Here is a 25871-nt window from a genome sequence, read left to right as displayed (position 1 = left end):
TCTCTCTCTGCCCCTTCCCCACTCCCACTCTGTCTCTCCCAAAAATAAAATAAGTAAACATTAAATAACAAAATAAAATTAAATTAAATTAAAAAGGAATCAAGGGATGCCTAGGTGGCTCAATTGGTTAAGGGTCCAAGTTGTTTTTGGAGCAGGTCATGATATCACTGTTCGTGAGAGTAAGCCTTAAATGGGGCTCTGTGTTTAGAGCCTGGACCCTGCTTGGGATTCTCTCTCTTCCTCTCTAGACTCTGTCCCTCCCCTGCTCACACTGTCTCTGTCAAAATAGATAAACTTAAAAAAAAAAATAAAAAAGGAATCAAGAAAAAATAACTGTTTTATTTAAAGGAATCCATACAATGATAATTGTTTATATGATAATATTTGCATTGGGGAAAACACCCTTCCACATAAAAATACTCAGATGAAATCCCAATGGTATAGAAGAACTGGCCATTTCAGCCCCTGAATGTATGTCCCACCATCTTCCTCCAACAAGATGCCACAGGGTGGTGACAGTTCCAGCCAGGGAAGCCGCTGTGGCTCTGTTAGGATGCTGGCGTGTGCGCGGGGTCAGAGCTCAGTGCCCCCTGCTGCCCCCTCCTCTCTGGCTCCGTCTCCTTATCTGTGTAACTACAACACTGGACCAAGTGGCCCCTCATGGCTTCTTTCAGCTCTAAAGTTCCACAATTCCATGGCATCCATAAGACTAAATAAGTCCAAGTCAAAGTAAAATTAGAAGAAAAGTATTGCAACTTGGCTGCCAAGCACTATTTTTAACTTGCTATGAGGTCTGAAAGTGAGGGGGGGGAACCAATCACATACTCAGGACTATAATCTTGGTGGAGAGATGTCAAAGAGCGCACTTTATCATTTTCTGGTATTGTCCTATAATTTATTTCCTGGTACATTAAAGTGTAAATGAAAATATTTAATATATGCCATTGTTATTTACAGTAGGGAGTATTTTATGTGCTAAAACTATCAGAAAGTTTCATTTCTATTAAGTTTGGTTTTTTAAAGGACTGCTATGTTAATTATGTGTTATTATCTCCAGGAGTCATTTTTTAGTAGGAAAAAAGTAAACATTAGAGGGGGGAAAAAGAAGAGCTTGAGTTCTGCTTCCAACCAAGATGGAGTCAGAGAAATGAGATTTCTCCTTTTACTTCCAACACCCAGAAAATTGGACTGAATATATGAATTGACAGCTCTCACACACGGGACAATGGACCATGACCATAGAGAAAAAGAAGACAGGAGCGGAGCCCTGTGGTGATCCCAGCTCACTGGTGGGATCCCCCTCCAGGGCCAGAACACAGGAAAGGGACCCCAAACCAAGCCCAGTGGACTTGCTGAGTTGGAAAAGACAAGAGTTCAAGGACACAAAGGTGGCTATAATCTGTAGGACAAAATATCAACAAGGTGGGACCCACACAGAGAGAGATCTAGAGATTTACAAAGCATCTCCCTAGTGGCTGGCCAATGACTTCTCTGTGTCTGTGTAAGAGGAAACTGCTGGCGTTGCGGGAAGGAATCACACTGCAAAGAAGCAAGCAGGGTCCCCACAGGGTTAGGAAGCCCCTGCATTCCTACCAGCTACAGTGAAAAGACCTAACACACATGGCCTTGGGTGGAATCCTCAAAAGAGTCTTACCAGTGGGGCTGAATCTTCCCTAGACTGACAATAATCACCAAGTAACTATAATTATACACCAGGAAAAGTTGTAGATCAAGCCTTATTTAAAGGAATACTAGAAAACCCAGAAACCAACAAGAGAAGTCACAATACCCAGCATCGAATCAAAAAACAAAGAAATAAAAACTACCAGGAACATAAAGGACTTGTGAACTACAACACATACCCAAAATAAAAATGAAACAATAGAAAGAAATCGAAAAATGACAGACATGATGATGGTACCAGAAGATAAAGCTGTTAAAACAACTGTTATAAACATGTTCTAGATGTTCAAGAGGTAGGAGATATTATCACATAACGAGGAGAGAAACATATAAAAAAGACTCAAAAGGAACTTATAGAGATGAAAAAAATACACTACTTAAAATTAAAAATATACTAGCTAGGATTAACAGCAGAACTAGACACTGCAGAAGAAAAGATTACTATTAGCAGATGTAGCAAGGAATACTACAAAGGAGACGAGAGAAGACCCAAAAACCTGAACACGGCATCACTGGCTTGTGGGAGGGACGCTACCAAGCATCTAACATAGGTGTAACTATAGTCCCAGAAAGAGGACAGAGGAGAAAAAAATATGGAAGAAATAACAGTGGACACAAAGTTCCCAATTTAATACAAACTACAAGTCCACAGACTCAAAAAACTAAACAAACCCTAACCAGAATAAATATAAGGAACATTATGCCAAGGCATATCATACTCAACTTGCTGAAAAGCAGTGAAAAGAGAATAAAAGCAGTCAGAAAACAAGACACTAGGTTCAAAGGAAAATTGAACATCAGACTTATCATCAGAAATTATACAAGACACCAAGGGAGAGAGATCGTTAAAATACTGAAAGAATATTAGTCAATCTATAGTATTTTATCCAGAGAAGCACTTTCTAAATTGAAGGCAAATTAAAAGCTTAGAGAACTCATTACCAGAAAAGCTGTGCTATGAAAAATGTTAAAGGGAATTTCTTAGGGATAAGGAAAGGGATACCAGGAAGAAATCTGAATTGACCCAGAAGAAATAAAGAGCACAAAGGTGGTATATGAAAAGACATATTTGCTTATTGAAAGCAAAAGTGATAACACTATATGCTATGGTCTGAATTGTCTGTGACTCCCCCAGAATTCACATGTTGAAATCCTAACCCTCAGGGTGATGGGTACTAGAAGGTGTGGCCTTTGGGAAGTGGTCATGAGGCTGGAGATTAGTGTGCTTCTAAAAGGAGACCCCAGAAAGCTCCCTCTTCCTTTGTGCCATGTGAGGTTACAGCAAAAAGACAGCCGTTCCAGGATCTGGCTTCAGGCAATCACCAGATACCTAATCTTGCTGGCAACTTGATCCTGGATCTCCCAGCGTCCCTTCTACAGAAACAGATTTCCGCTACTTCGTCTCTGGTATCTTGTTATAATAGTCTGGATAGACTACAAAAACATATGGTGAGATTTATAGCTTATCTATAAGTAAAATGTATGACAACAGCAGCAGAAAGTATGAGAGGGCAAAATGGAAGTCTACTGTTGTAAAAGCTCTTGCATTATACATAGAGTAGTAGAATATTATTTGTAGACTATGAAAACTTAAAGATGTGTACATAAAGCCTAGAACAACCACAAGAAAAATGAAACAAAGATGCGGCTATTAAGGCAACAGTGGAATAAAATGATTAAAATGGAAGCATTAGAAAAAAATCCAAGGAGGTCATGATAAAAAGGAAAAAGAAACAAAACAGATGAGACAAACAGGAAGAAAAATACTATAGGGGATGTAAATTTAACCAGACCAATGAATACATTACACGCACATGGTGTAAGCATCTCAGTTACGACAGGTACTGTCACACTGTGTATGTGTAAGAAACTATATCCTACCTAGAAGAAACCCACTTTAATATAAAGACGCAAGACAAGGATGGAAAGAGCCATATTACGCAGACTTTCATCAAATAAAGCAGGAATGGCTATATTCGTATCACACAGAGTAAACTTCAGAACAAGGAAGATAATTTGTTTCCAGAGATAAAGAGACATTTCATGATGCTAACGGGTCAATTCTTTAAGAGCACAGAACACAATGAAGTATATCTAAACCTAGTATCTGTGCTTCGGAATCCATGATAGGCGGTACAGAGCTGGAGAGTTCCAGATTCTCCTTTCAGTCACAGACAGCACCCAGCAGGCAGACACCAGAAGGACATGGAGGCCCTGAACAACACTATCAACCAACGTGACCGAATTAACATTTATAAAATACTTCCCTGAACAGCAGAATGTTCATTCTTTTTATGTGTTTTACACATAAAAACATTACTCACAAGAGATCATTCTGGACCACAGATGAAGTCCCCATACCTCTAAGTGAACTAAAATTACACAGGGCACCTTCTCTGACCACAACAGATTAAACTAGGTATCAGTAACAGGAGGATTATGTGGGAAGTCCTCAACACTTGGAAAATAACACCAACAACGCACTTGTAAATAACTACCGGGTCAAAGAAGAAATCACAAGGGAAAAATGGAAAATATTTTGATTTGAATTCAAATAAAACTGTGGGATACAGCTAAATAAACCAAATCGAATCAAAGGATTCAATAAAAAATCCATCTTAGGTGTATCTGGGTGGCTCAGTCAGTTAAGCAGCTGACTTTGGCTCAGGTCATGATCTCACCATTTGTGGGTCTGAGCCCCACATAGGGCTCTGTGCTGACAGCTCAGAGCCTGGTGTCTGCTTCGCATTCAATTCTGTGTGTGTGTGTGTGTGTGTGTGTGTGTGTGTGTGTGTGTCTGCCCCTCTCCCACTCACGCTAGCTCTCTTTCAAAAATAAACATTAAAAAAATTTTTTTAAATCCATCTTAGAGTATATTTTAGCCAAACTGAATCTATTTGGCAATGATTAAATATGGGTGGCAGTTATTCATCTTACATAAAATGGCTGATTAATTCCTGGTAATGCTCACTAAAAGCAAAGAGCTCTCTGTTGGCTGGTACTGGGGATGCAAGGGAAGAGAAGCCAGGCCCCTTGCTCCGCCAGAGAAGACGAAGGCCTGCTGGACCCAGGCTCCATGGCTCCGCACAGAAGGCGCACGACCCCCAGGGCAGGAGGACCTGGGGGGCTGGGTCTGGGAGCCTGAGGTGGGAGAGAGCTGGCAGGGCCCCAACAGGGCTTAGGCAGAGGCCGGGAAGAGAGAAGGCGGAAAGCAGAGAGGCCGAAAAGGCGGGCGGCAGGATCAACCAACTGCGGACTGGACTTCCCCACAATACAGGCGCCGTGGGAGGAAGGAAGCCAGGAGTGACCGGCACACTGCACTTGGGCCCTGGGTCTACTGTAGCCGGACAGCGTGACCACGGTGCAATGTCTCCGCTTCTCCGAGGCCCACTCTCCTCCTCCGTGAAGCAGACCAAACCGCCCCTGCCTGTCGCTCAGGCTGCAGAGCCGCTGCAGGGGAAACGTGGGGAAGCATGGAGGCAATGGGGACTGAAGGATTCCGTGAGCCGGAAGGGGGCCTGGTGACCCTGGGGCCAAAGGTAGAGGAGTGGCACCCTGCTACTGGGTGATGCTGCGTGAGAAGTGACAGAACTGGAAATAAGGGGACCGTAGCAGTGCCGGCAAGGAGGACCAAGGGCCTCCATCGGCAAGGCTGTGGCGGAAGCGCCACGGAAGAGGCAAGCAAAGGAGTCCTCAGGGGACAGGCTGCGCTGACGGACCAGGGCCCAGAGGGCTGAGGGAGCCGGGGGTGAGGAGACAGCAGGTATGCGGGAAACTCTGACCCCCAAACAGAAAAGCTAGAAAACAGGGCTTCCTTTGATGAGAACAGAATGCTTCTAAACAACCTTCACCCACAGAGTAAGAAACAGCTGACTTTGGGAGGAAAACAATCTCCTGGGATGAAATATTTAATCCTACCAACTATGTTTCCTAAAAGCATCTTGCAAATAACTTCTGCATACAATTACACCAATGCCATTTAGTAGAACACTGTATGTGATTTTCACCATATCATTTTTAACATTTACAAACTGTCATGGGTTGGGATTTTATGTGCAGGTTATGAAAACGCAAACATTCACAAATGAGGACACCACAGAGAACTGTGCTATCACAGGCACACCAGAGTCCACCATCAGGTAAGCCTCTGGTGAGGAACCAGCAGAGCAAAGCATGTAAAAAGTCAAGAAGATCAACATGGTGGTAAGGGGAAAAAAAAAAAAAAGAGTTATCGGTCATTGAACTGCCTGCTTTAAAACACAATCAGTCAACAAAACCCCATCACCTGAATCCAGCAAACACACAAACCTAACTGAAGACACAACATCGTTCTGGAATAAGGCGAAACTAGCTGTATGGGCTATGGACTGCGCGTGAATGCACACGATGCCTGACAACACTGGCGCCTCAGCATCCACTGCCTATGGTGACGAGGCTGAAACACGGAGCCTTCATTTTGCTCCAGTAGCACTGCTGTCCACACTCAGACCGGCCTCGCTTTGTGACCACCAAGAGGCCCACTTTTCAAAATGACAGCTGGAAATCAGGTTTGAATAACGTTCACTGCAATTAGCTTAGGTTTGAAATTCAAATGATTTCCAAATACAATACAGGAAGTGAAACTGCATCAGATCCGTAGTTTGTTCCAATAACTCAATGGGTGAAGCTTTTCCAAGCCTACCTAAAAGACATTTAGAAAAGCGTCTATTACATGCCCGTTTATAAATTACTTCCAAGCCCATCGCAAGAACTATTCAAGGTCTGGTACCACAGCTCTTTGCTAACAAACTACATACATCTTTGCCCAGAATCAGTGTTAGTGTAGAAAGCATACACGTAGAAAGAAATCCTAACTAGCATCCTGGGAGTAACTTACTCAACTTCTTTGCTTGCAGCATGTAAAAACAAACCTCAAAAGGCAATTAAAAAAAAAAAAAAAAAAAGGGAGGGAGGGAGGGAGGAAAGGCAAACATCTGGATAGGCTCCAGAGAACTCACCCGTGCAAAGTCAAACGCATATCTGTAAATAAGTTTAAAGTTTGTAGAATCATTTAATAATGATCTTAAGTAATCCAAAGTATTTCTGAGTTTTTCTGTTGTATCACATCTAGAAAAACAGAATAAAGGCAAATTACAACCTGAGCTTTTTTCTTAACTGGGGCAATAATATGAAACAGAATATGAAAAGACAATAAAAACACATTCAGGACGATCTGTTTTCCCTACATTTTTGATTTTTAAAAATTTCAAATGTACAGAATAGTGGAAAGACTAGTGAACAAGCACCCATATATCCATCCCCTCCACTCATAACACACATTGTCACATTTGTGCTCTCACATACGTGCACTTTTTCTGTACCAGTTGAAAGTAACTTACTAACATAATGACACTTCACTCCAAAACACTTAAATACCATCATCACTCTTAATATTCTATCAATGGAGACTTTCTTAGAGAATATACAACCCATACATAAAGTTTCCCAGTGTTCCCTCAATTTTCTCACAGATGCTTTTTCTTGATCTGGGATCCAATCAAGGCTCATGCAATGCTTTTAGTTGTCGTATCTCCTTAGTCTCTAGAAGGGTGTCTCACTTTTCTTTTCTTGACAATGCCATTTTTGAAAAGAGTTGTTCCGTAGAATCTCAATTTGTCAGGTAATTTTCCTATGGTTATTCTTAAGCTGAATACTCATGACAATACTGCTCGTAAGGCCCTTCTCAGTGCTCCCCATGAGAGGACTCATCGTGTCAGTCTGTCCCATTAGGAGTCACAGTAAATGGATTCATTCAATTCAGATAACATCCCACACACTCTCTCCACACACAGATATTTTCCCTCCTCTGGAACAGCAGGTAATCTATGGGATGATATCTTGAGACTGTGAATCCTGTTCCTGAACCTTCCATATGGTGCTTTTAGCCTCCACTGGTGATACCATCTAAGTTGGCTTTACATTTGAAGATGCAAAACGGTGATTTTTCTGACTCTCTCACCCTTACTGCCTGAAGTTATTCTATAAAGAAGAGTTCTACTCACCATTTTCTTATTTTCTGGACTTAAGGATTTTTTGCTTTTTATTCAGTGTTCTAATCTTTCACTGCCTTTATTCTTTTTGGTGCACAAATTGTCCTCATTTGGGCAGTGGCCCATTCAAGCTGGTGCCAGAGTCCCTCTGACATGTCCCATCGGTCTCTGAGCACGTCCTTGCTTCTGGCACAAGACATTCCAGCTCACCTTGTACTTTCTCTACCCTCAACTTGAAATCAGCTATATCTTCAGGGAGCTTTGGTGATGAAAACCTATTTTTACAGATAAGGGGACACACTGTTTATTTTTCCTAAGGAAGCAGACTGATTGACTAATTTTACAAACTAATTTTCTGTTCCTAATATGTAGCCCTTAAAAATGAGAACCAAGGGTCACCCATTTCCATCAGCAAAATCAGAGCATTTCAATACTGGATGTGCTTCCCTGTATGCCTCTGCAGAGCTTTCTCCTACTACTAAGTATAAGTAATACGCGTTAAAAGTATTAGCAATGTTAAGTAGTTTATATGCTTTATAAACATTTTAAAATAGAGTTCATACTAGAGCACACTGATCTATTTTTGGCAATAAATTTGTGAAGGTTTCTTTTTTGTAGCTAACTACAAAACAGTCCCCCATAATCTACCGAGATAATAAAATACCTTAAAGTCAAAAATTACAGTAAATGTTTCACTTCTATGAATCTACAACAATTTAGAATGTCCTTTATTTCTTCCTGATGTTTGAAAACTAAAAAAGATGACAATTAGACCATTTTAGAAGTCAGAAAAGGCTTCCTTAAGGGACTAATATGTTAGCTGATAGCTGAAAGCAGAAACTAGACATTTCTGGGGGAGGGTTTTCCAGATAAAAGGAAAGGCATGTGCAAAGGCCCAGTGGCAGAAGGGAGCATGACAAGTTCAAAGACTAAAGAAACCCATAGTGATGGAACAGACTACAGTTAAGTGGGGAAGTGGTTCCAAGATAAGGCTGAAAGGGAGGCGAGGCCAGGCCATAAAGGGTTTTGTGGTCCACACTGTTTTTGTTTTATTAAAATTGAATCCCAGAAACAATGGAAGCCACCTCCTACCACGGGAGAAACCACAACCAGGCTTGCATCTTAAAAATTCACTCTGGGTCTCTATGGAGAGAGATTGGGGAAGAAACAAAAGATGCTGGTAGAGATCTAGTGCCAACCCCCAAATGAGGGGGTAGAAGCCAACAGGGCACACAAGAAAGCAGGAAGTTGAAGTCTAGGAGGCAGGAAGGAAGCACGGCCTACTCTGCACTGGGGACTCTACTGTATGGTTTGACTCTGTACTGTAGACATAAATAACTAATAATACTTCATTAAAAATATGGGGGAAGGCCAAAATAAATAAGGCCAAGTCTCTGCTCTTCACTAGAAAGGAAGGTTAAGGACCAAAGCCACAGGAAATTGGCATCTTTTGGCAGTTGGTTTAGTTGAGTCCTGTCCAATGAGAGGAAGAAGAATGGATGTCTATTTCAGCAGATTCAAGGGCAGAACCGCTCATTTAGACAACTGCTACACAGCTAAAAGAAAATAAAGTAGCCATGAATCTTTGGGTAGAACTGCAAGGCAAAATGTGAAGTTCAGTAGCATGGCTGGGAGTCTAGGAGCCACCCTGGCAAAAGATGTCCTCTGAAAGATGTTTTCATTTGTCTTAAGATGCTCAGAGATCCTATGTGGAGTGTAAAGCACAAAAGGCCCAGTGAAATTTTCACTTCATGTATTAAAGACAGTTATGCAGGTGAGAGCTATTGCCGTTAATAAGGGGCCCTGCCCCACAGAGCCCCTGAAGTGACCCCCAGCAGGGAACAGGCCGCCGAGTCACCTGTCTGAACTATAGGTTGCCATCTAGTGGCCACTCAGCGAGATCGAGGGCAGAGGGCTTCCCTTCTAACAGGGCCTGTGAAGAGACTGCGGTGGGAGTTGAAGCAAAGCAGCCTGAGCCTTCAGGAAGCAGCCACCATCTTCAGCCCACTCCCCCTGCTTTCCGGTGTGTCACCCATAAGAAAGCTCGAATTCGCCTCAGAGGGACATAGTGCCACATGGCTCAGGAGCACCATTTTCCAAAACAAAACATGCCCAATCTGTGGGGTCAATTCTTCCGTGACTTTTGCTCCTGTAACAGAGTCAGAAGCACCAGAAATCAGGACAATACGCCTCAAAGGTTAAAACCGAAAGGAGTTCTCCACTCCCCCGGGGAAAGGCCTTCACTCCTTCCCTTAGCCAAAGGTATTTTTCAGCCCATCCTCAGTGCTTTGCAAATTTAGCTACAACTCTAACACGCTTCTGTTTAGCGTTTTTAAATAGCTCTATAAGTTTAATTTATCAGAAGTAACCTGAAACGCACGTGTTGGAACAAGGGGATAAAACAGAGTCCACTGAAACGAGCTGTGCCCTCTGCTGACTGAGAATGAGTTACAGAACTTGAGATGCACATCGCCCACCCCTTGATGCGGCCGTGCACACAGCTCCTCTCCCCGGCATCCAGGAGGCCGAGTTCTGAGATCCAGGTAGGGCCACAGAGCATCGCTTCCCCTTCCTGGTGTTAGAGGCGCTGCCAGAGACACTCAGGAAGTAGCAAAAGTCTCCACTCCCGCTGTACAGTAACCAGCTTTTCACACTTAGCGTTTGAATCAAATATATTAATATATTATAAATACAGGTACTGTCACATATACTTTAATTCCAGGTTGAGCTCAAAACACTTCACTGGACGGGTTTAATAAAACCAAAAGAGAGCAAAAAAAAAAAAAAAAAAAAAAAGAAAAAAATCCAAACTAGAAGACAAAATAGGTAATTCAGAAGACAGACTACTTTCTATGAAACTTTAGAGCATATTAGCCTCTGAGTATTCTTATTTACTGGGCGTGGATACCTTACAAATACAGTACTGGGGCTCCTGGGTGGCTCAGTCGGTTAAGCGTCCGACTTCAGCTCAGGTCATGATCTCGCAGTTTGTGGGTTTGAGCCCCGCGTCGAGCCCCAGCCTGAGAGCCTGGCACCTGCTTCGGATTTTGTGTCTCCCCTTCTCTCTGCCTCTCCCCTGTTTATGCTCTGTCTCTGTTTCTCAATAATAAATGTTAAAAAAAAAAATAAATACAGTACTTATTTAATCAATTCAAGAAACATAAAGAGAAGTGACCTTATCATTTTTGGATCTTTTGCTTGAAAACTTTGCTTCTGAGCCCCTGCCCCAAACAGACTGCCTCGCTCATGGATGTTGTCTCCCCAGGATGTAGAGCACTGCACTTGGCACATCACTGCCATCCAAATACTTGCTAAACAAATGAATCGAGGGGGGCTAAGGGACAGGGAGTGGAGGTTCTTAAAATCTGAAATTGGACTATTCTCAACTACATAGAACCTCTGAATAATGATCTCTTCCTCACTGATGAGGAAACCAATCTCAGAGTTGCATGCCACACAAAAAGAAAGCAGACTCCTCAATGCCCTTAGATTGAATCCAGCTTATCACTTCACCTTGAAATGCAAGGACCAAGTGGCAGCATCCTAGAGGGACCTGTGTGCCCCCACGTGTGTTACACTGAGTGGCAAGCAGAGCTCCCAACGAAGAACCCATGGGGCCCCTGCAATCCTGCTCTGCTCTCCCTGAGCCTACACAGACCTCTCCCGGGAAACTACAGCCTTCCCAGGTGGTGCGGCCGCCATCACACATGGGAAAGGCCTGGCACTGTGTCATGTTCTTTTGTAAAGGCAAATGTAAAAAATAATCTAGAATTACATAAAATGGGTATTATAGTCTCTTAAGACGAACGAAAATGTGCCTGAAAAATATTCATGGTGCTGCCTCTCAAGGCTTGAAAGGAAATCTTGACATGGCCATGCAGTCACCATTACACGGACCCCCTTAAAAAAGAGCAGCCATTATGTGCTGTATTCAGAAGGCAGTAAAGAAAGGCAGGGGGGAAAAGAGTGAAACTCAGTAGACTTAAAATTGTTAAGAAGATGTTCCCAAAATGACAAACAATTTTTAAAACGATTTCAGAGGACTTAACCCTAAAATTCTAGGACGTGCTGACAGGAAAGTGTATTTATAAAAGGGTAACTTGGCTTTTACCTACAACTCATCTGCCATCAGATTATAGTTGTTAAAGGAAAAATGGGACTTAAGCAGAAGTCTTGGGGTGCCTGGGAGGCTCAGTCACTTAGGCATCCAACTCTTTGACTCGGCTCAGGTCATGACCTCTGGTTAAGATCAAGCCCCAACATCGGGCTCTGCACTGAATGTGGAGCCTGCTTGGGATTCTCGCTCTCTCCCTCTCTCTCTAACTCTTCCCCGGTTCACTTGCGCGCTCTGTCTCTCAAGATAAACATTTTTTAAAAAACTTTAAAAAAAGAAGAATCAGAAGTCTTGGGTTTTCTTCCCCTTTCTGCCACTAACTTTAACACATCATGTAGCCCTTCTAAGCCTCAGTTTCCTCATTTGTAAAATGTGCAGGATAAAGCCTGATCTGTCCTCCTCACAAGGCAGCTATGAGGCTCAAATGGAAGACCAGCGAGAAGGCTTATAAATTACTAAAGCATGGTGCAAATAAAGCATTATTATCAATAACAAATGGATAACAATTTTGGCAAACTCCAAAATTATTTAAATAAAACCATAAAGCCATTTCCAGTCCAATTTCAATCCAGTAAATGTCAAAGTCTATTATTCCCGGTTAAAGTGAAAAAAAATAAAAGTCATTCCCTAGGTCAAAGTTACTTTGTTAATTATCTGCACTTCACCTTCAGGTACCACTGAAATATTCACTCACCATCTCAACTGTATCCTTCAATGGAGAATACAGACTAACAACTGTTTACCTAAGTCACTGAAATATTCACTCACCATCTCAACTGTATCCTTCAATGGAGAATACAGACTAACAACTGTTTACCTGAATAAAACTCACTGTGTGTGTACACACACACACACACACACACACACACACACACAGAACACATAAAACCACTGTTTTTTTCCTTATTCTGGGTAACACAAATAGAATCTTTATTACTTTTTTTTTTAACCACTGGAGTAATGAAGTTCTAATTTTGCCCAAAGCTAAAATCAGAATATAGAAGATACCAAATATCTTCATTTATAAGTTAAACTTTAGTCAACTTTTTCTCCCTAACTGTAAACCAGATGCTAATATGCCTTTGCTTTATAAGCTCTAAGCCTGTGCTAACAGGATAGTCACCAGACACACATGGCCATCAGGCACTTGAAATGCAGTTCATGCAAATTGAGAGGGATCATAAATATAAAATATACACCAGATTTTGAGGACTTAATATGAAAAAAAGAATGTACAACAGCTCGTAAATTTTAAAAATACTGATTATAGGTTGGAATGATAATATTCTGGCTCTCTGGAGTTGAATAAAATATATTAAAATTAATTTTACCTGATTGTTTTAACTTTTTCTTTTTATGTGAACGTTAGAAAATTTAAAATTACACATGTGGCTCACATCTATGAGAAGAGGCTGGTCTATTTTCGATTGGGCAGCCCTGTTCTAAAAGAATACTAGAATAAACAATACACATTATACAAAAATTTTAACTGCTAACATTCGTGAATTATCTTCTCTTCACCATAAAAATGGGATTTGGTCTTTATACCTATGGCCACAGGTGATGTGTGCCGTCCTCCAGTCACCCGACCCAGGCTCGTGACCTGCCAGGGAGGAGGCCGCCAGCTGCGGAGTGCAAGGATGTCACCCTCGTCTCCCCACCAGGGCGGCCCCAGGACTTACTGTAGAGAAGTCATTCCTTTTAACCACTCCTGTAGAGTAAAATAACCCATGTTTTGTGCATCCAATTTCCAAGCTAGTACAAGCATAACTACCTGTATAAAAACAAATAAACAGATCAATCAAATCAGAACAACAGATCTCAGTAATTAAACATACTAACGACTTTCCAAATGCTTCTGTCTGCGGCAGTTTAGTCACTGAAATACGAACAGGGTAACTTCAAAAATGAGTTCTAGTTTGGGAAACATCCAAAAGTTTGGTAATTCATCTGCTGACAAGGGCTTGAAGAGACATGAACTCTTATGATGTAGGATAGTGGATGTGTAAAGCCATTAACCACTCCAGAGGGCAATTTTGCAATATTTATCAAAACTGAAGCCAGTTTTTGACTCAGCAATTCCATGTAAGGAAGTTATCTTGTAACATACACCTACATCTGAACACAAAGATGTATATTCATCAATATTTTCTGCAGAATTATTTACCGTAGCAAAAGACTGAAAACAACCAAACATCTATTAATAAGGGACTAAGTATATACATCCTTGCTGAATACTTTCCATACAAAGGAATACTATGCCACCATTAAGACAGATGAAGTAGAGCTATCAGTACAAATAGGGAACAATCTCCAAGATTTAGTGAAAAGAGCAAGCTGCAAGTCCAAAGCTAACAAATAAAAAGGCAGGTGGTGAGTCATATACAGTGATGGAGTTGTACCACAAATACATTAGTGTTTGTGAACTGAACTATACACACTGGATGAAATCACTTTCAAGTGCCCCAACACTCCACTTAAACAGTGCCGTGCCTGGGATGAGCACAGGATGAGTGACAGGGCCTGATCACTTCTCAGTGGGGAGCCACTCTTGCTTCCAGTGAATCTTCTGAAGCTCTGTAGGCATCAGGGACTGTGACAACTCTAGTTTATGGCACTGCTGGTCACTTAGCTGCTTTTAGAGAAAAAGATGACGTAGAGATACTGATGGTGAGTTTAATACCTGAAGGTGTAAAGGCAAAATTACATTTCAAAAGCGCATCCAGCTTCAAACTACCCAAGGGCTCTACAGAGGGACAGAGCTGAGGCCATCCATCCATGAAGAGGGTAAAGGAGAGGGACAGAGATTTCCAAGGACCATCTTGCCACTCTGTGGGACTGGCTATCTCTGGATATTGTCCATTCCTAAGGGACACCCAAGTCCTGAACTGGGGATCACATGTACACTGCTAAATGGCTACGTCTCCATTTGTTGTAACAACAAAAAAGCAATGGTACGATTTTCTGCAAAAATTGGCCAGGGACTAGCATATTCCACATTTGGCAGCCAATCTGATTTCTTTACACAGGACCTGAAGGCTTCATTTCAAATGCTGCAAGAACTGACCCAACCATTAACCTACCACCCACGTGCCCCACTGGGTCAGATGGCGATGGTGGTAAAAGGAATCGGGATGATAGAACATGAAAAAAGTAAGGCAAGCAGTCAATTAGGAATCACTCTAGATGATTTAATTGGCCTCTGAAAGCCATTACACACATTAAGTACTCCCGAACAGTACAATTTAGGAGGTTCGGAAAGTCGGTCCCTTTGTTTGCCAACAAGCTAGCTTGAGGACTAAAAATGTCCGGCTTTGTCTAATTTATAACTGCAAGATTAATAAAAAGCTTTCTCTTGATGTTGACTCTATGGTTTTCCACCTTAGAAATTATTATCAGTGAGAACCCACTGAATCTCTAAGCCCCGTCATCAAATCTCAATGAAATCAGTACATTAAAGTCATTAGGCTTTCTCGATTAAACAATCTAGATTGCTAGGTAGATTGCTAGCACTTATTAGTAAACCAATGTTTCTATGTATTATGCACATCATCATAAAATATCATTGCTTAATACGTTAAAATATTTTTAACTTAAGAGACCCAGTTCCCCAAAAAAGCTTACAATGGTCTTCCAAATATTTACACATCAGTGGATTTCTCCTCATCCCTCAGCTTTTCTTGGAATTCTGACTCCCACATATCAATTTACCTAGGTGAAATAACCCACATTTTCAGTTTTTTTTAAAAATTATTTTGAGAGAGAGACAGAGAGAGAGTGTGTACGCACACGTGGAAGGGGCAGAGAGGAAGAGAGAGTCCCAAGCAACCTCCAAATGGTCAGCACAGAGCTGGATGTGAGATTATGACCTGAGTTAAAGTTAAGAGTCAGACGCTCAACCGACTGAGCCATCCAGGGGCCCCAACCCACATTTTATAACTCAAACTTGGTATGTTCTCAAACAATATATATAGTAAATGCTCAGTAAGATAGATTTAAAGTTCCACATAAACACTAGCTAAAGTAAAAAACTGGTCAGGGCACGGAAACACACACACAAGTATGCATGAAACGTGGCTAAAAAGTCAAAGTAGATATTCACAATGAGTATTTCTTCACACAAAATGGACCTTTTCTTATGGTAGCTAATAAGGATGCTAATTCCTTAAATAAAGGATTTTGCTGCTGCCTTAGTAAATGACAGTAGATTTGAATGTTACAAGCCTGCTTAAATTTCCTAGGCTATAAATATCAGTCAAGGTGAAGGTTTTAAGTACTTTAAAGTATTTGAAAGTGCTTACTCAACAATGTAGACAAGCCTTTAAAAAACGATCTTACTTCCTATTTTTCAAATGTTAACATTGCTGAAATCAGGACACATTCAGGATGGATGCATATCAGTTTATTTAGCAACATTTTTTTTCTTAGTGATGATATACAACTTCTATTAGTGGTGGCTTAGAGCTGAAGTACAGTAATAAATACTTTAGAATAATATTCTGAATTTGGTTTTCTAGTCTTCATTGTGATTCAACATTTTAAGTCTACTATTCCTAAGAAGAGAACTCCTTCTTAGGGGTTCTAAGGGACTCCACTAAGGGACTCCACTGCTCCCCGAAAGGATAATAACAGCAGCTCTCTGTACAGAGTACTGGCATTTGAAGAATGGTGCCTTTCTTCGGTTAGAATTGACACCAGCCCTCCCTCCCCACCCACAGGCTTCCGCCCATATGAGAAGAAATGTTTACATGGTGCCTCTCACACCTGCGGCCTGACCCTGGCCTCCCAATCTCCTCCCCGTCAGGCCCTTCTGCCCACCCCTGATTGTATGCTGATGACGGTCCCCTGGGAAGAACCTTTGCGTCTGGGGCACCTGGGTGGCTCAGCTGGCTGAACATCCAACTTTGGCTCAGGTCGTGGTCTCGTGGTTTATGAGTTTGAGCCTGACGTCAGGCTCGCTGCTGTCAGCCTATCAGTGCAGAGTTTGCTTCAGATCCCCTGTCTCCTTCTTCCTGCCCCTCTTCTGCTTGTGCTTTCCCAAAAATAAATAAAACTTTAAAGAGAGAGAGAGAGACTGAGAGAGAAACTCTGGGTCTGCTCTCAGGCCCAACTCACTCTTGCTCCTCTTATTACAGTCCAGAAAACACTCTGCCAGCAGTGGCTTGGCTGCCATCAGGAAGCTTCCTTCATAAAGACAGTGAAGTGTTCTTTTTTTTAAATTTTTGTTTTAAGTGTTTATTTTTGAAAGAGAGAGAGACACACAGCATGAGTGGGGGAGGGGCAGAGAGAGAGGGAGACACAGAATCTGAGGCAGGCTCTGGCCTCTGAGCTGTCAGCATGGAGGCTGATGTGGGGCTCGAACCCACGAACCACAGGATCATGACCTGAGCCGAAGTAAGACGTCCAATTGACTGAGCCACGCAGGTGCCTCTGAAGTGTTCCTTTCTACGCCGATGAGTAGTCGATGGACCAGATCAGGCAAAATACTACTGGCCCAGTTGTCCCCAAAACTTTATGCCAAAATGAATAATGTATTAACATACCTGAACTAGATCACATTACAAGACAAAAATCCACGTAATGAGCAAATGGCTCTTTAGAAAATGTAAGGTGTTGGAGGGAGTTGGGAGAGGACAGAGGTATAGGAATGTTAAGACTAAGAAAAGTTTCAAGAAAAAGGTGTGAAGTCTTTAAAGTTTTTTTAAGTTTACTTGTTTATTTTTGAGAGAGAGACAGAGAGAGAGAATTCCAATCAGGCTCCTCACTGTCAGCAAAGAGCCTGATGCGGGGCTCAAACTCACAAACTGTGAGATCATGACCTGAGCTGACACCAAGAGTTGGACGCTCAACCAAATGAGCCACCCAGGTGCCCCCAAAGCGTCAAGTCTTAATTTCTAGTTTTTAGAGCATGACATATATGCATGGGCACCATCTATCTTCCAAGAAGAGTCTGTATGAGGGGGGGTGATCGCTTGTCATCTCTTCCTCATCATAAATTCATTTAGGACCTTAGACATATTTGTTAAATTGGAGGCTAATGCTATATTAAACTGCATAGTTAACGGGCCAGGACACTTGTATGAGCATGAGCATAATTTTTCATTTTAGTGTGAGAGAGATGATGTAGGAACAGGAAAACATATTCAACAATAACATGATGATAAGAATCGGGAAGAATAATTAAGCAAATATAATAACTTCTAATTAAAAAAATTTTAAAGGAAATACTGAGGGCCTTTAACCTAAAAAGCAATCCCTGAGTTATATTCAATAGGAAGTGAAAGAGCTATGAAAGATTCTTGATAATTACAATTTACTCAAGCCCCTATGAATAATTAATTACCCAAAGATCTGGACAAACTCTACAGTAGGCTGGAACGCCTATGGAGGGGACAAAGGCACAGAATATGGTGACCTGGCCCCACAGACCTCTCACAGGTGGTACACATGCCCAGTCCGCTTTCTAAACATCTAGTTTAATTAATTACTTTTTTTATCGTAGCTTTTAGATACAAGAAACAAACAAGAGGAAAAAATGAGTGACTAGTTACACCATACCAATTAAAACAGAAAATTTTGCTTAGAAATCAAATTAGAACTGGAACTTGTTTCTCAGATTGCCTCGTAAAAACTAACACACCATTTCTTCTTTACTGTTGCTTTATTTGGCAAGGGACAAAGACAAGAAAAATAATCAACTGATTTGCCCAACTTAGTAGGTTAGACTTACATTTTCTGGTTCAACACCAATGTCTTCACAAAATTTCTCCATGCCTTCAGGACCTACAATATCATCAGTACCTGTGATGAAATGCAATCTTATATAAATTAAATCTGACCGTGTACACTATTATTACTGCAATAATATTATACTGTTAAAATATTTATTATTAAAATAAACTAAAATCAAATAATAGCTATGGGCCATAACTCCTTTCTGCAAAGAAATCACCAAGTATAAAGTGAAAAATATTCTGGTTTTTCAGTTACTTCTTTAAAGGATTTGGCTCTGCACAATCATCTGTCAATTTATTGCCATGCCTTTCAACCTATGGACAGAGGATACACATCATTTATGTCTAAAGATAAGGCCACTTGAGTTCAATTCCTGTTCTTTAAAGTAGCTTAGAGCTTTACCTTATTTTGGTATTAATTTTTGGAAACATAGCAGAGAACCACATAATGTTCTTTATAAAATTAACTGGGAAATAGCATAATTGTTTCTTTTATACAGAAAAAAAGCAAGTAGTCCTTTTTGTTCTTGATAAGGCAATAAAGCCTCTTTCTTCCCACTCGGGCTTCAGTGGTTTCTTCCTGAAAGAACCGCCTGCATGTTCCAGCTCTACTTTATCTCCTGTTCATTCTTCAACTACTGCAATTTGGTTTCTGCTCCTCTCTTTCTACTCAGACTCTTCTTGCCAAGGTCACCAATAACACCTTACCTGACAAATCTAACAGTCAGTCAGTCTTTATTTTATCTGACCTTTTATCTGACCTTTCAGTTTTATCTGAAACTTTGAAGCAGTTCTTCACAAAACTGCCTCCTCCCACAGCTTCTGGAAGTCCCCTCCCTCTGGTTTCCTTCTACTTCTCCTCTCTTCTGGCTTCTTAATGTGTTCCTTTGCTTCTCCCAGCTTGGTACATTTCACACGCAGAGTTCCATCTTTAACCCTCTCCTAGCCCATTCTATACCTTCGCCCAAGCTTCAACCATGCTCGAGTTTTCGGGCCCACACTTCCCCCCTTAGTTTGGACTGTCTCCCACATGGCTGCCCGGCTACCCAACCTCCTGTTTCACTGCCACACCTTAACTCAGCTTCTGCCCCGGGCCCCTTCCTGCAGGCCACATTTTCAGCCATCACCTCAACGAGAAGGCTCATCTCTCCACGCTTCCAAGCCTGCTTATCCTCCTGTATCTGTCTCACTGGTGGCACCAGCAGCAACAGAAACCTGGGAGTCATTTTAGACTCTTCCCTTCTCCTACCCTCTCCATAACCACTCAGTTATCAAGTGTACTGCCAGTTCTTCCTTCCAAACATTTCTTAACTGCACCTATTCCATGCTGGCCTACTCAGGCTTTGTTCTCCAACTCAGGTTACCCCCACAGGCTCCTCAAGATCTGCCTAACTCCAGAGCCCTGTACCCTCCGACCCCTCCGGCACACAGCTGCCTAAAGGAGCCATCCCAAACACAAATCCCAGGCTGGCTTATAATCCTTCAATGGCTCCCCACCACCTCAAGATAAAGTCCAAAGTCTCAACCTTATCAAATAAGGTTCTCAATGATCTAGTGCCTCCTCTCCTCTTCAGCCTATCTTTCCACCTTTAAATCAAGTTTCTTGAAAATCAACCAATCAATATTAAAAGAATAAAAACTGAGACCCAGAAATACTTACCCGTGGTTTGATCTGCACACAGGTCCTGACACACACCCAACCCAGACTGTTCTTTGCGGCCTCAGCCCATCTTCCTCTCCCTCCCCCATGTTATCTGGCCAACTCAGTAAGTCTTTAAGTGGAAACCAGAGAGAGCCCCCTCCCACTCTTCCTCACTGCCACCTGCAGAGCCTGGGAGGGGCAGTCCTCTGTGACCCCAGCAATGCTAGGAATGGTTCTCTCATGCTTAGCACATCTGCGCAAAGTCCCAGCTCATCTGCCTTTCCAAGTTCCTCAAGAGTAAGAGCTGTTGTGAGGCACCTGGGTAGCTCAGTCAGTTAAGCATCCAACTTCGGCGCAGGTCATGATCTCATGGTTCATGGGTTCAAGCCCCACATGGGGCTCTGTGCTGACAGCTCAGAGCCTGGAGCCTGTCTTCAGATTCTGTACCTCCTCCTCTCTGACCCTACCCTGCTCACACTCTCTCTCTCAAAAATAAACAAACATTTTTTAAAAATTAAAAAAAAAAAGTTAAGAGCTGTTGTATTTCTTGTGTAACCTCAGCATAACACCTGGCAAGGAGCAGTTGAGCTCATAAAATTTACTGACTGAATAAATGAATGACTACCAGGACACAGGAATCACTCTACAACCTTTCCAGAGACTCTAGATCGAGCGGTTCTGCAGCGTCCACCGCTGCCATGTAAGCCTACTTTCATTCAGGTACATTTATTGACCACATCCTGAGGCTCTACACTGTGGTAACTGCTAACGATTAAGAAACACAGTCCCTGCCCTGCAGGTAGGAAAACAGAGTACAGAGTAATTTCTTTTTTTATTTTTTTGAAGATTTTTTTTTTTTAATTCAAGTTTGTTAACATTCAGTGCAGTCTTGGCTTCAGGAGTAGAACCTACTGAATCATCTCTTACATGTGACACCCAGTGCTCATCCCGAAAAGCGCCCTCTTTAATGCCTGTCACCCATTTAACCCATCCCCCAGCACCTCCCTGCCAGCAACTCTCAGCCTGTTCTCTGTATTTACAAGTCTCTTATAGTTTGCCTCCCTCTCTATTTTTATCTTTTTCCTTCCCTTCCTCTATGTTAATCTGTTAAGTTTCGGATACAGAGAAAGGGGAACCCTTCAGTCCTGTTGATGGGAATGCAAACTGGGGTAGCCGCTTTGGAAAACAGTATGGAGGTTCCTCAAAAACTTAAAAGCAGAACTACCCTATGACCCAACAACTGCACTACTAGGAATTTATCCAAAGGATACAAATATGTTGATTGATTCAAAGGGCACATGCACCCCAATGTTCACAGCAGCACTATCAACAATATCCAAATCACGGAAAGAGACCAAATGTCCATAAATGGATGGATAAAGATGTAATACTTATATTACATCTGTATTACATCTTTGTAACTGTAATAAAAACATACATTGTTGTAATGTACATATATTACATGTATGTAATAACTGTAGTAATAATATATATGTATAATACACACACGCACACACACACGCACACACTACTCGGAATACTACTCGGGGATGAAAGAGAATGAAATCTTGCTATTTGCAACAATGTGGATAGAACTAGAGTATATTATGGTAGGCAAAATAAGTCAGAGAAAAACAGATATCCTATGATTTTACTCATGTGTGGAATTTGAGAGAGATGTTATTTTTTTAAGTAATCTCTACACCCAACATGAGGCTTGAACTCACAACCCCAAGATCAAGAGTCACATGCTCCCCCACCCACCCCACCCCCCTGCCCACTCAGAGCCAGTCAGGTGCCCCAGGAGTAATTTCAATACAAAATAATAAACAGGAGAGCCTGGCTGGCTCGGTCAGTGGAGCATGTGACTCTTGATCTCTGGGCTGTAAATTCAAACCCCATGTTTGGTATAGAGATTCCTTAAAAATATAATCTTAAAATAGTAATAATAAACCACAATAAATGTATAAGATGGTTGTCCTCAACAGAGGATGAATATTAAAATCACCTAGAGGGCTTTCTGGAAAGTCTTATGTCATTTCCCTGCTTCAAGTCTTTGGCTCCCTAAAGTCACAGGCAGGCCCTTCCCTTGTAATCTGGCCACAGCAAATACTTTTTCTGCATGACTTCCCTTTTAATTACAAATGTGCTGTTTTGTTACAAAATGTTTTGTTTTATATATTCCAATCTGTTACCCTTTTCTGGGACTTTCTATTTTCTCCTTTTATTTTACATGTTTGTCTAACTGTCTTAGCTTGATTATTAGGGGAAAAGTTATCATTCATATAAAAGTTTAAATACTGAAATACTTAAATAATATTTAAATATTAAGATAATAAGTTATTATTCAAATAAAAGATTTTCATTTTTAATTATTTCTTGCTATATTAACACCTTAACATGATATAAAATTTCATTTAAAAGTGAACGTGAAAAAATTCAGAAAGCAAAAGTTTCCCCTCCATCCCCTCCTTACCCCTTAGAGACCACCATTTATTAAAAATTCCTTTAAGTACCTTTCCCAAAATAAGTCATTTATAGAATTCTGCATGCATGGAAGGAATATATACAGATTTATTTCCTGTTCCTAGGTGTCAATGAAATTTCTCTGTGGCATTCCAAGTAGAATTTAATTATTTCATTTCCAACAAATGATCATTTTTGCCTCTTCTTTTCCAATGTTTTTATTTTCAGCTATTTGTTTTTATTTTTTAAATTTTTCAGAGAGAGAGAGTTGCGTACTCAACAGCAGGGCTTAATCCAATGAACCCAGGATCATGACCTGAGCCGAAATCAAGAGTCACATGCTCAACTGACTGAGCCACCCAGGCGCCCCATCCTCCTTTCCATTTATTTATGCCCCTTCTTTCTTCCTTTTGCCTAATTGCACTGGCTAATAATTTCCAAAACAATGCCAAATAATAAGCATTCTAAGACTGAGCATGCTTTTCTCATTTTTCACTCAAAAATGGAAATACATTTTGCATGTTATTGTTTGACAGGCTACTAGCTTTGGCTTTGAGAGTGCATATACCCACATGCGCCCACATGTAATATATCATGCAAATGACACAGTGATATGTCCACCTAGGAAAATACTCAATAGGCAAAGTCAGAGCAAAATAGACTAAAAGGAAAAAATTGTGTTTCTCCCTTTCCTTACCAGTCAGGCACGTGTCCCAAGACCTTTGTGCTCATATTTATGTATGTGTTAATATACAACGAAATCAGTTTTAAATTTGTCTACACACAGGGGTTCATGCTATCCCTATAAATCCTATAGTTGGCTTTTTTCACTGAGTCGCCTGGTAACCTTCCTGTGGGAAAGTCTATACATCGACTCTGTTAGCAGACACTTCTTACCCTACTCCACTGTGTGTATGTGTGTGTGTTTCATTTTTTTTTTTTTTAATTATTATTCTACTACTAAGAATGAAGTTCGGCTAGGAAATCAAAGAATAATTATTCTCATAAGGAAACATTCACCTATTCCTGTTTTTAGAAACAGACGCCTTTTTCTGGTATCCACTGAGGGGACCCCCTGGGAAATAGTTGCAGATTAGAAAGAAAAAGTTACTTTACAATTCTTTTAAAATTCCTGTCTTTGGTCTCCATTCCTCCTGATTTAAAAAAAAGCTCTTTCCCCATAATGAATTCTTTTTTTTTCTTTTGACAGTGAGCGCTAGTGTGCACACGCAAGCAGGGAAGGAGCTGAGGGGGAAAGAGAATCTCAAGCAGGTCCCACGTCCAGTGCAGAACCCAATGCAGGGTTCAGTCTCATGACCCTGGGATCCTGACCCGAACCAAATTCATGAGTTGGATGTTTCACCAACTGAGCCACTCAGGTGCCCCCACTCTAACCTATTCTTGAGCCCCAGGAGCCACTCGCCTGCCCATGCGTGTGTGCACCTGGGTGCATCCTGGCCTACTTCCCCCTCGTCCGCCCTCCAAACCTGACCACTGGTGCCTCTCTCTGCCAGCATTCATCCTGAAGATGATGCTTCTCAGTTTGTCTGTTTGCTACACCAAAAAATGGGCTGAGCGCACCCCCTGGAGCCTGACACACAGCAAGCCCTCAAAGGATGTTGCTGAGGTATACTGGGCCATAGCAACATTAAGTTCTCCATGCTCTTCTCCTTTCTTCCAGGTTCTATGCAATGCCCAGGTCATACTGCATGTACACAAGTGCGCCTGTGTATTTTTTACTTTTATTTATTTTTTTTATCTATTAAATTCAATTTCTATCATTCAGATTTTCTATCTCGATGCTATAAAGTAGAAATAATACTGTAGACAACATACATGATTTAAAAGTTTCTAGCAGCCACATTCAAAAGTAAAAAGAAATAGGTAAAATTAATTTTTTTGTTTTTAAAATATAATTTACCATCAAGTAAGCTAACATACAGTGTATACAGTGTGTGTCCATGTTTTTAAAGAGCAAGTTTTTAACCATATGGTTTGCAAAGGCATGATTCTGGCAAAAGTAGTATTTTATCTTAAAACACTAAAACATAGCGTGTTAATCAACAAGTTTTTCTGTATCTTTTAAATACCCACAATTCTGCTTTTTATTTTTATTTTTTTTAATGTTTTTTATTTATTTCTAGGGGAGAGAGAGAGAGAGAGGGAGAGAGCGAGAGAGACAGCATGAGCAGGAGAGGGTCAGAGAGAGAAGGAGTCACAGACTCTGAAACAGGCTCCAGGCTCTGAGCTGGGCGTCAGCACAGAGCCCGACGCAGGGCTCGAACCCATGAACCGCGAGATCATGACCCAAGCAAAAGTCGGACGCTCAACAGACTAAGCCACCCAGGCGCCCCTCTGCTTTTTAAAACTTTCCTTTCTTTTTGGCATTATCTTTCTCGTGTACACATTTAGATTTAGTTGTAATCACCTATTCATTGGGATTTTGACTGTATTTATACTAAACTTCTAATTCACCTGTAGAATTGAGCAATCTTAATTCTAAAATTAAGAATTGAGAATTCTTAATTCTGAATGTGTAACCGGCTAACCCAAGGTGGGCTAGAAGTGAAGCAGAAGGAGAGGATCTAAGAGTTGCATCTCCAGAATCTATAAGGAACTCACCAAACTCCACACCCAAAAAACAAACAACCCAGTGAAGAAATGGGCAGAAGATATGAACAGACACTTCTCCAAAGAGGACATCCAGATGGCCAACAGACACATGAAATGATGCTCAGCATCCCTCCTCATCAGGGAAATACAAATCAAAACCACACTGAGATACCACTTCACGCCAGTCAGAGTGGCTAAAATGAGCAAATCAGAGAACTCTAGATGCTGGCGAGGATGTGGAGAAACGGGCACCGTCCTACACTGTTGGTGGGAATGTAAACGGGTACAGCCCCTCTGGAAAACAGTGTGGAGGTTCCTCAGGAAACTAACGATAGAACTCCCCTATGACCCAGCAATAGCACTGCTAGGGATTTACCCAAGGGATACAGAATGCTGATGCATAGGAGCACATGTACCCCAATGTTCATAGCAGCACTCTCCACAATAGCTAAAACATGGAAAGAGCCTAAGTGTCCATCCACAGACGAATGGATCAAGAAGATGTGGTTTATCTATACCATGGAATACTACATGGCAATGAGAAACAATGAAATCTGGCCATGTGTAGCAACATGGATGGACCTTGAGGG

At 41.4% G+C, this 25871-nt stretch overlaps 1 protein-coding gene across 10 annotated transcripts in view; it reads right to left on the bottom strand.

Moving 5' to 3' along the window:
• The window catches only part of DCUN1D4 (defective in cullin neddylation 1 domain containing 4), an 85358-nt gene that overhangs the window by 11494 nt on the left and 47993 nt on the right, over positions 1 to 25871 (bottom strand). For all 10 annotated transcript variants that reach the window (XM_039241083.1, XM_039241084.1, XM_039241087.1 and 7 more), the window contains 3 exons: positions 18557 to 18627; positions 13509 to 13600; positions 6681 to 6789 (listed from right to left, as the gene is read on the bottom strand). In XM_039241083.1, coding sequence (XP_039097014.1) covers positions 6681 to 6789; positions 13509 to 13600; positions 18557 to 18627 — 272 coding nt within the window. The remainder of the gene's footprint in view (positions 1 to 6680; positions 6790 to 13508; positions 13601 to 18556; positions 18628 to 25871) is intronic.

Source organism: Hyaena hyaena, unplaced genomic scaffold, assembly GCF_003009895.1.
Source record: "Hyaena hyaena isolate Hyena2069 unplaced genomic scaffold, ASM300989v1 scaffold_187, whole genome shotgun sequence".
Taxonomy (NCBI): domain Eukaryota; kingdom Metazoa; phylum Chordata; class Mammalia; order Carnivora; family Hyaenidae; genus Hyaena; species Hyaena hyaena.
The sequence above is the reverse complement of the archived record's forward strand: the minus strand, read 5'-3'. Positions and strand labels throughout refer to the sequence as shown.